General features: G+C 39.3%; 1 protein-coding gene across 2 annotated transcripts in view; it reads left to right on the top strand.

Annotated features, from left to right (window-relative positions):
- The first annotated feature begins 303 nt into the window (after positions 1-303).
- CEP41 (centrosomal protein 41) overlaps positions 304-10,557 on the top strand; it is a 32,660-nt gene continuing 22,406 nt past the window's right edge. For both annotated transcript variants that reach the window (XM_069462110.1, XM_069462109.1), the window contains exons 1-2: positions 304-333; positions 5,920-5,983. In XM_069462110.1, the coding sequence (XP_069318211.1) occupies positions 304-333; positions 5,920-5,983 (94 nt within the window). The remainder of the gene's footprint in view (positions 334-5,919; positions 5,984-10,557) is intronic.

Below are 10,557 nucleotides of genomic sequence, written 5' to 3'. Positions count from 1 at the left end.
GGGAGGGGTAATCGTCCACTGGCACTGAGGGGAGAGGGATTTGGAGATCCACCTGCTTCTCAAACAGCCTTCAACCAGCCCTTGTTTCAGCTACTGCTTTTACTCCTCACTCCTTAGGAGCTACCTAAGGCTGTCATTTCCTCAGCCTTTTAGGAATTGTTCTTGGCTTTCCCTGTTGCCCCTTAGTCTTTGGCTGTCTTGAGTCCATCAAGGCATTTTCACTTGTTGATCAGCTGTCTAGATTTCAGAAATCTAGTACTCTATTGCTGTCCCTTCCCCCACTCTCTTTGTTTTGGGGGCTTTATGTCTTTAAAACAGTATCCTTTTAATGAGGTTTTATTGAAGTTTTAAGAGGAAATAAAATTAGATACATTCATTCAATCTGCTCTCTTCACCCAGTAAGTAGATCAATCTGTAATTATTTTATTTACTTGTTTATTTCTTGGCTTACTTATGAGAACATAAGATAGGGACTTCGTCTGCATTGCCCCATTGGTTGGCATACAACAGTTGTTTCATACATATTTGTGGAATGAGTAAATGAATATATGCCTGAAGCTCAGAAGAGAAGTCAAGGCTAAAGTTCACTATTTGGGCTGTGCACAGTGGTGGGCGCCTGTGGTCCCAGCTACTTGGGAGACTGAGCAGGAGGCTTGCTTGAGCCCAGGAGATCTGGGCTGTAGTGCACCATGCCCATCAGGTGTCCTCACTTAGTTCAGCATCAATATGGTGAACTCCTAGGAGTGGGGGGACCACCACGTTGCCTAAGGAGGGGTGAACCAGCCCAGGTCAGAAATGGAGCAGGTCAAAACTCCTGTGTTGATCAGTAGTGGGATCATGCCTGTGAATAGCCACTGCACTCCAGCCTGGGCAATATAGCAAGACCCTTTCTCTAAAAATAAATAAATAAATAAAGTTCCCTATTGGAATCAGAAGCATGTAGATGGAATTAAGCCTAAGTGTTTGGCCCATAGAAAACCTATAGATTGAGAAGTTGGAATCCTGAGGAACATAATAGTTAAGTAGCTGACAAAGGAACAATCGATATGTGATTGGTCAATCAAGGGAGAGAGACATCACTGAAGCCGAGGGAGTGGAAACTGAAGAAAAGTAGGGATATCTAACAGTGTCACATGGATAGAAAAGTGAAGTAAGTTAAGGACTGTAAAGTTATCCATTATATTTGGTAACTAAGGGATCTCTGATGTTGACTGACTGCCACAGGAACCTCTCAGTAGAATGGTGGGGACAATAGCCATATTGCAATGGATTGCAGAGTAAGATGTAGATACTCAGTGTAGATTTTTTTTTCAAGGAGGTTAGCTAGAAGGTAAGAAGGGTGGGTTGAAGTTCCAATTATATATTGGTTTATAATGAATCACCCCATATCTAGTGGGATGATTCTCCTGATAAACTTCATTATTATGTCCGCCTATCTTGTATCTTTATTTTAAACATATATCCAAAGCCGACCTTTCCACCTGGACCTTGGACCCATCCTCTCCCACTCTCTCATACCTGCAACCTCTCTTATGTTGCCCGTTAGCCTATGCACATCCAAATCTCTCCTTTTTCTTTTTTCCAAAACAAAACAACAACAAAGATTATCCCTTAGCATCTCTCTTTAGGGGAAAAAGACCATCTAGCTACCATCCTTTTCTTTGCTTCCTCTCTCTTGCAGTTGACCTGCTTCTGCCCCATCAGTTGACTATAAGTGTTTCACCAGGGCCGTCAGCAGTGTCTTGGCTTGCTAAACCCACATTCGGCTTTTCTCTTGGTCTCTTACTTGACCTGCATTCTTGTTTGCTTGTTCATACTTGACCTCTTGTTCTCTTTCTCAACACTATTGTTCCCTCTTGACCATTCCCTTCTTCCTGAAACTGTTCAATTTTCATGAGCCGCTTTTGTAGAGCCTGTTCTGAGTCGCATCCAAAGTGCCTCTCCTCCACCTGACCTTAAATGTTGGAGTTTGTCTTCTCAGTGTACACTCTCCCCTAGGAAGATTTCATTCATTCCATGGCTTCCTTTACTATATGCTGACAATTCCCACATCTTGTTTTTTCTAGCCCAGATCTCTCTCCTGATCTCCAGACCCAAATAGTCAGCTAGACACTTCCATTTTAGATAACCCACAGATATCTCACACTCAACATGCCCCAAACTGAACATAACATGTTTTTCAATGTATGCTTCCTCCTTAACTCCTTGTTTTGGGGAATGGTATCACTGTCCTCTTATTATACGAGTCAATTTTAAATCATGTTGCTTTTACATTTTAAAGATTTTTCAAAACTGTCTCTTCTTCATCTCTATTGCCAGTTCCTTAGGACTACAGATCCTCATAGCACAACCCTTCTTAACTGATTTTCATGCCTCCCTTTTGGACTCAACATTCTCCGTATTGCTGCCAGAATGATCTTCCTAAAATAGAAATATAATCTCATCACTCCTCCTTAAACCTTCTTCAGTGACTCCCCTCCATCTTCACCGGGGTTTCTCAGCCTCAGCACTGTTGACATTTGGGCTAGCTAATTCTTGGTTGTAGGGCTGTCCTGTCATTGTAGGTTGTTTAGCAGCACCCCTGCCCTCTACCCAGTAGATGCCAGTAGCGCCTCCGAACCCAATTGTGACAACCAAAAATGTCTCCAGACATTCACAAATGTCCCTGGGGCTGGGGGAGCAAAATTGTACCTGTCTGAGAACCAATGATGTACAGGACAAAATCAAGTTTCTTAGCATGTATACAAAGCCCTTAGTGATCTGCCCCTGCCTGCCTCTCCAGTGTCATTTGTCCTCATATTTCCCCCTATGCTCCAGGTCTGCCAGTTACAGATTTCTTAAATCTGTTCATACTCTCTCTCATTTCCCTTCTTTGCCCATGGTTTTCCATCTACCAGGAACCCTGTAGCTCCCACCCACCACTCCTTTAGCTTGACTAACCTCCTCAGCCCTCAGAGTTCAGCTCAGAAGTCACCCTTCAGGAAACAGTTCTTGACTCTTTTAGTCTGGATTAGGTGCCAATCTTAGGTGTTCTCGTCGCACCCCCTCTTTCCTCTCCTCGTTTCTCATGCAGTCAGGCATCTGTTTATTCACTTGTCTGTAAGAGCTGGATGGCCAGGACTGTGTCCTCAGCACAGGGCCTTGCTTCCAGCAGGCATTCGTAAGTGTCAACTGAATGAATGGTTGGTGCTCAATAAGTCTTTGTTGAATGAGTGGTCTTCCTTGAAACAGCTTCTTTTTTTCAGCTCCTTCACTTTCCACCATTCCATCCTGTTTATGTAACTGAAAGAAAGCCACTTGGTCAGTAGGTCAAGAAGCCACCACCCCCAAAGCAAGAATTTTAAAGAAAAAAGTATGACAGTTCCATAAAATCTATGGTGCTCTGCTTACAGTAGAGCACAAATAGTTTTATGTTGTAGTTGGTACTAGAAAGTCAGGAACGAGAAATTTGACTGAAATGGGAACATGGAAAAGAAACATTACATTTTTCTCCTGTAGCATATGGATTTCTCATTAGTCTGGGTAAGGGAAAACCGGGGGCGGGAAGGGCTCAGGGACTGCAGCTGTCCACACTCTCCCCTCATCATTGTGCTGCCACCACACCTGGTCCCCAGAGACACCCTCACTTCTTAGCTATTTTGGCTTAGGTATGGACAAATCCCCTTGGTTCAGCAGAGACTAGCCTGGAATTTTTCAAAAGAAGCTTTGCTAGGAAACTAGCAGGAAAAACAAAACAAAAGTAAAAACAGGAAATAGAGTATAGAAATGATAAAAATACAGAGTGCAAAAAAAAAAAAAAGTCCTTGAGCCTAAGATAACTAAAGTCTAGTTTTTGCATTACTTGACTCAGTTTACCAGGCACAGGTTTTCCCTGGTTTTTTGTTGCATTTTGCCATGATATCGTCTCCCTCTGGAGAACTTGTCCTGAAGTCTCCCTTTTCAGTCTTTGTATATTTTCCTTCTCTTACTTAAGAATTTTCTCCATCTTCATCTAGGGAAGGAATTGGAATTGGTGTTACAGTCACTGTCTCTTATAGACAACAGGTTACTGCTCATGTGGAGAAATGAGCTTTCCAGCCTTTTTCTACAGATAAAATAGCTTAGTGGTTCCAAACACAATCTGAGGACCAGTGCTATGTGTTTATTATAAAGATTTTACTTGCGTGGGATGAAGTGAAAAACATAAACAATACCATGAGTTTTTTTGACAACACTAAAGGACTAATGTTTTTACTCTGCGATCTTTTTTTCTTTCTTCCTCTTTAGATATTAAAATAGTCAATGGTAGTTGTGAAGTTTTACTTTTTTTTGTTTTTAGTTTTTATGTCCTTGGCAAAATTAAAAATTGATATCTCTCTGTAGGTGTGTGCACCCAGTTTTTATAAATTCTTTCTGGTCTCTGAAATTCAAAACTCTGGCCAACAGCTATTTTGTATGACATTGAAGTATGCTGTATTGTTTTTATGCTTTATGCATCATTTGAACAGGTATTTTTATATGTAAATGATTTATTTTGCAATCCTCCCAACAGAACATGCTGTGTTAACTGTTTTCAAAGGGAAATGATGCAATTTTTGTAAGTTTGATGTCCCTTCTAAGGAACTGGATAGTTGCTATAATACAATCCTCATTCTAGATACTTATTTATTGACTGAATATCAATCACCATACCTACCTTATACGAGGTCCTGGGTGAATACAAATATAAGTAAGTCATCGTCCCTGCCTTCAAGGAAATCCTAGACTAGGGAAGAAGATCAGGTGTAAACAAGGGTACCAGGTGTGGATACTTTGGGAGCTAAGGAGAAGAAAGTGCTTAATTCCACCCTGGACAGCTTTGCAGAGGAAATAAATTTTGCCCAAGCACAAGTTGAAGAAAGGCATTCTAGGCAGACGTCTGCTAAGCCTGGTGTCCTGCGTAAGTGTGGTACATTAGGGGGATGTTCCTGGCAACTGGAACATGAGAACATGTGAGAGGGTGACAGAAGGTGAAGCTGGAAAGTTATTAATATTACCCAGTTTTAATTTCGTATTCCACAGCTACCTGTTACTGAACATAGAATTTTCACACCTACAGGCCAGAAAAAGTCCTGAGCAGGAAAGCAGTATTTTGTAATGTCTTCGTTCACTAGCCTTCCCTCACTTAATAGCTTTCACAGTCGCCACTGGAATTTAATGTGGGTTAATGTCTTGCACTTGGATCCGAAGAGTTAACTACCAGGGTACAGTGCAAGGGAGACCTGACATAGGCATTTTTGCTGACCATAAACTTACCTCGAGCACGACATGAGCCTCAGCTGTCACGAGAGCAGGTGCCACAGTACTGCCATCTGTGGAGCCACAGACACCAGGGAGACAGCCGGAGCCTCCCCACCGGGGTCCTGACCTGACTGCATCAGGGCCACTGGTCAGGTCTGGATCCTGCCTGCCACTTTTTAGGGGAGATGTGGATAAAATCTAGTGGGAGGATGTCCAGGGAGATGGCCTAGAAACCATCATACAGACAGCGAAATTAAAAGAAGAGGGACAGGACAGCTTTAGTTATTTTAACAGATTTCTTGAGGCAAAGGTGGATGACATAATGGGCTGCAGTTGTGGACTGAGTGAAAATTGGAGGGATTCTGATTTTGGCTACTGTAAGAAATAATTTTGTTAGAGCTTTTTTTTTCTTATCACATAGTACTTTGAGATTTTTTTTATGAAATATGGCAGTGCTTTGACAGAAACTAGACAACTGCCTTCACTTGTTGGAGATGCTATAGAGAAGAGTCCTATGGTGAAGGGACAGTTGGACCTCTACAACCCTTTCCTTTTTTAAATTCTATGAAATTTAGCATTTGTTCCATTTTTTAAGTATCTGACTTTGCCACCCTTATCTGTACATTAATCCAACTGATTGTAGATTTTCTTATTTTTCAGTATTTGACCAAAAGGATACCACAGAACCCAAGGTATCAGCATGTCAAGTCAAGACTGGACACTGGTGAGTAAAAATTAGAAAATTAGAACTTTAAAAAAAATCTAATTATTGACTGATAATTAACAAGAAGAAGCCTACCATACCTGGTATAAATCACAGCTTAAAGTTTCTCACTATCTCGCCTGATGTCTTTCTGGACTCAGGATTTATCTTTGAAAGCTGTTTTTCAGTAAAAATTTGTATTCACATAATTTAGCTTGTTATTCCTTACCACATAAGAAATAACATAAACTGAGAAAATGAAATTCCAGAAATCGAAACCATTCTTTAATAAGTTGCAGGGCCGAAGCTAAATAAATATCAGGAGGTCAACTTCTATTTAGGATTACCTTAAATTTAATATTCCTTTAAACTAGCAGTAATAGATTATACAAGTGCATGTTTGTTCAGTTCAGTGTTTGCAGAGTGCTGACTACATGCAACCTTATGGACTATGGGAGACAGAAAGATGAGTATGAATTGTGGTTTTTCATTCAAAGACCTTAGATTCAAGTGGAGGCAGACAGACTTGAATGAGTAACTAAAGTACCAGACAGAATTTAATTAGTGCCGCAGTGCAGGTAAAATGAACTGCTTTATTTCCGTGCTCTTCCCATTTTTCAGTGTCGTGGTAAAGACTGCTGCCCAGCCGATAGCGGATTTGCAGTCTTGTGAGGTTTTGGTTGGTTGGTTGTTTATTTTTGTTTTCAACCTTTTTAAAGCCTGCTGTGGAAATCCATCTGATTAAGATGGTTTTGCTAGTGGATTGAGGCACTGTGTGCCTTTAGCAATACTGAATTTTCCGCCAGTAGCCTCAAGACAACTGAGAAAAGTAAACTGGGATGTTGACTTTGTTTTGATGTTGACTCTGAAATCATCTTGTTTATTTTGTGTTTCTCTTTTTCTAGTCTCCTTCCAAATCATTATCTTCCATCATGCATGTTTACTCATATGAAATAGACTTAAATGTTTTATTTAAATTCACCACATTTGCAGATACTATTTCTTGGTACTCTTCTTTCAAACATTTTCGTGCCATACAGATATTTATCCTTGCAAATATCCTATTTGATGGGCAGGTGGAAAATATTATCTCTGTTGTAGAAAAGGAGGAAATTGTAGCACAGAGCTTTTGTGACTTATTCAGAGTTCAATAAAGGAGATAGAACTAGGATTGTCTGCAGGATGAGGAAGTCAATGCTGGAGAGCTGGTGCCGGGCCTGGTGTACTGTTTCTCAGGCCACACTGTCCCTGTATTTCCCCCAGCCTTATTTCTTCTGCCACACATACCCTCGACTCTTCCATTTCTGCCCATCTTCCTTTAATTGCAACTGTGATCCACCCTTCTGAAATAAGGGATTCTGTGAGGTAAGCACCTAGATTTAAAATGCCATATTTTTTCTGAGGAGTCAAGATATGATTTTAAGACTACTATAAAGGAATGAATTTCTTTGGGAACCTTTATATCTTCTTAAAATTAAAATTTTTTAAAGCCGAGGTTTATTCCAGATATATAGATTTATCTATGCCTTCATAGTCTTTTTTTTTTTCCTGGAAATCGAATTGGGTTTGTAAATGGCAACACCCTTATTTTGATTCAGTTCCTCAATTCATAACCAAAATGTGACTTAATAATGATGCCTGAAATTAATTTCAATTTTTTTGATATTGAGATATTTCTATCTGCTTTTTTTTTTTTTTTTTTGGAAACAGGATCTTACTCTGTTGCCCAGGCTAGAGTGCAGTGGCATCATCATAACCCACTGTAGGCATGAACTCTTGGGCTCAAGAGATCCTCCTGCCTCAACCTCCCTAATAGCTGGGACTACAGGTGCACACCACCATGCCCAGCTAATTTTTTAATTTTTTATAGAGACAGGATTTTGCTATATTGCTCAGGCTAGTCTCCAACTCCTGGGCTCAACTGACCCTCCCACCTTGGCCTCCCAAAGTGCTGGGGTTTGGCACAACCATGAGCCACCTCACCCAGCCTTATATCTTCTTTTTATAATATATATGTTAAATACACGTAACCTTTTATATCCTGAGATATGAATTACAGTGGCCCGATCATAGCTCAGTATAACCTTGACCTCCTGGGCTCAAGCAGTCCTCCCCCCTCAGCCTTCCAAAGCGCTAGAATCACTGGTTTAAACTAGTTTTGTTTGTTGATTAAACTTTTCATTTTGATATCATTGAAGATTTACATGAATTTTGTGAGAAATAATACTGAGGGATTCCATGTGAACTTTACGCAGTTTTCCACAATGGTAACATCTCTCAAAACTATAATGCACCATCTCAACCATGATATTGACATTTATACACACAATCAAGATTCTGAACGTTTCCATCACCACAACGATTCCTTATGTTGCCCTTTTATAGCCACATCCACTTTCCACTTCCACCCCTCCTTAACCCCTGGCAACCACTAATCTGTTCTCTATTTCTGTAATTTTGTCATTTCACAAATGCTATATAAATGGAATCACACAGTATGCAGCCTTTTGGATTGGCTTTTTGCACTTAGCATAATTCTCTGGATATTCATCCAGGTTGTTGCATGTCGTCAGTAGTTCGTTCTTTTTTATTAATGGCTAGAATTCCATGGTATGGCTGTACCTGAGGTTAACGATTTACCTGTTGAAGAACATCTGGGTTGTTTCCACTTTTTGGCTACCACAAGAAAAGGTACTATAAATATTCATGTACATATTTTTATGTGAACGTAAGTCTTCATTTCTCTGGGATAAGTGTGTAGGAGTACAATTGCTGATCATAAAGTAGTTACCTATATAGTTTTTTAAAGAAACTGCCCATTTTTCAGAGAGGCTGTACCATTTTACATTCCCACCAGCATTTGGTTTTGTCACCATTTTTTATTTTAGCCACTCTGATAGGTGTGTGGTGGCATACCATTGCAGTTTTAATTTGCATTTCCCTGATGGCTAGTGATGAACATCTTTTCATTTGCTTATTCACTTTCTGTACATCTTCTTCAGTGAAATGTCTGTTCATATTTTTTGCCTATGTTCTCATTGGATTGTTTGCTTTTTTAGTGTTGAATTTTGAGAGTCCCTTATACAGTCTAGCTACTAGTCGTTTGTCAGATATGTGGTTTGCAAATATATTTTCCCCACTCCGTAACTTGTCTTTTCATCCTCCTAACAGGGTCTTTCGAAATACAAAAGTTTTTAATTTTGATGAGGTCCATTTTATCAGTTTTTCCTTTTATGGATTATGATTTTATTGTCAAGTCTAAGAACTGTTTGCCTAACCTAGATCCTAGTGATTTTTTTCTATCATTATTCTTTCTAAAAGTTTTATAGTTTTAGGTTTTACATTTAAGTCCATGGTACATTTTGAGGTAATTTTTATATGAGGTATGGGACTTCGATCAACATTAACTTTTGCTTATGGATGTCCAGATGGTCTAGCAGCATTTGTTTAAAAGGTTACCTTTACTCCATTGAGCTGCCTGTTCGCCTTTGTCAGAAGTTAGTTGGGCATGTTTATATGGGTCTGTTTCCGGGTTTTTTATTATGATCCCTTGATTCATGTGTCTGTCCCTCTGTCAACACCATACAGTCTTGATTTCTGTCGCTATATAGTAAATTGGATACTCAAAATTGGTTAGACTGATTCCCTACTTTATTTTTCTCTACAAACTTATTTTAGCTATTCTATTTCCTTTGCCTTTCCATATAAATTTTAGAATAATCTTATTTACACTTACCAAAAAAATGCTGTAATTGTGATAGGAGTTGCATTAAGCCTGTTAATCATTTGGGGAGAATTGATATCTTTATTATGTAGAATAACCACTAATCTACGTTCTGTGTCTATGGACTTGCCTGTTCTAAACATTTCATATAAATGGAATCATACAATATATAGCCTTTTGTGTCTGGCTCCTTTCACTTGGTGTAATGTTTTCAAGGTTCATCTATGTTGTAGCATGTATCACTACTTCATTCCTTTTTATTGCCAAATAATATTCTATTATATAGCTATTCCACATTTTGTTTGTTCACTCATCAGTTGATGGAATTTGGATTACTACACTTTCTGTCCAGAGTACTGCTACGAACATCAGTGTACACATTTTGTGTGAATATGTTTTTAATTGTCTTGGGTGTATACCTAGGAGTTGAACATGGTAACTCTGTTTAATTTTTTGAGGAACTGCCAGACTGTTTTCCAAAGCAGCCACGCTTTACGTTCCCACCAGCAATGTAGGAGGGCTCGATTTTCTCTACATCCTCTCTAATGCTTGTTATTATCCATCATTTCGATTACAGCCATCCTTGTGGGCGTGAAATAGTTATCTCATTGTAGCTTTGATTTGCGTGTTCCTGATGACTAATAATGTTGAGCACCTTTTTATGTGCTTATTGGCATTTGTCTTTCTCCTACAGAGAAATATCTATTCAAATCATTTGCCAATTTTTAAATTGGGTTATTTTTCTTCTTACTTGTTGAGTTATAAGAGTTCTTTTATAAATTCTGAATACTAGACTCTTGTCAGAAATATGATATGCAAGTATTTTCTGCCATGCTATGGGTTGTCCAGGGTTTTTGTTTTATATAGCTGG

This window comes from Eulemur rufifrons, chromosome 29, assembly GCF_041146395.1.
Source record: "Eulemur rufifrons isolate Redbay chromosome 29, OSU_ERuf_1, whole genome shotgun sequence".
Taxonomy (NCBI): domain Eukaryota; kingdom Metazoa; phylum Chordata; class Mammalia; order Primates; family Lemuridae; genus Eulemur; species Eulemur rufifrons.
The sequence above is the reverse complement of the archived record's forward strand: the minus strand, read 5'-3'. Positions and strand labels throughout refer to the sequence as shown.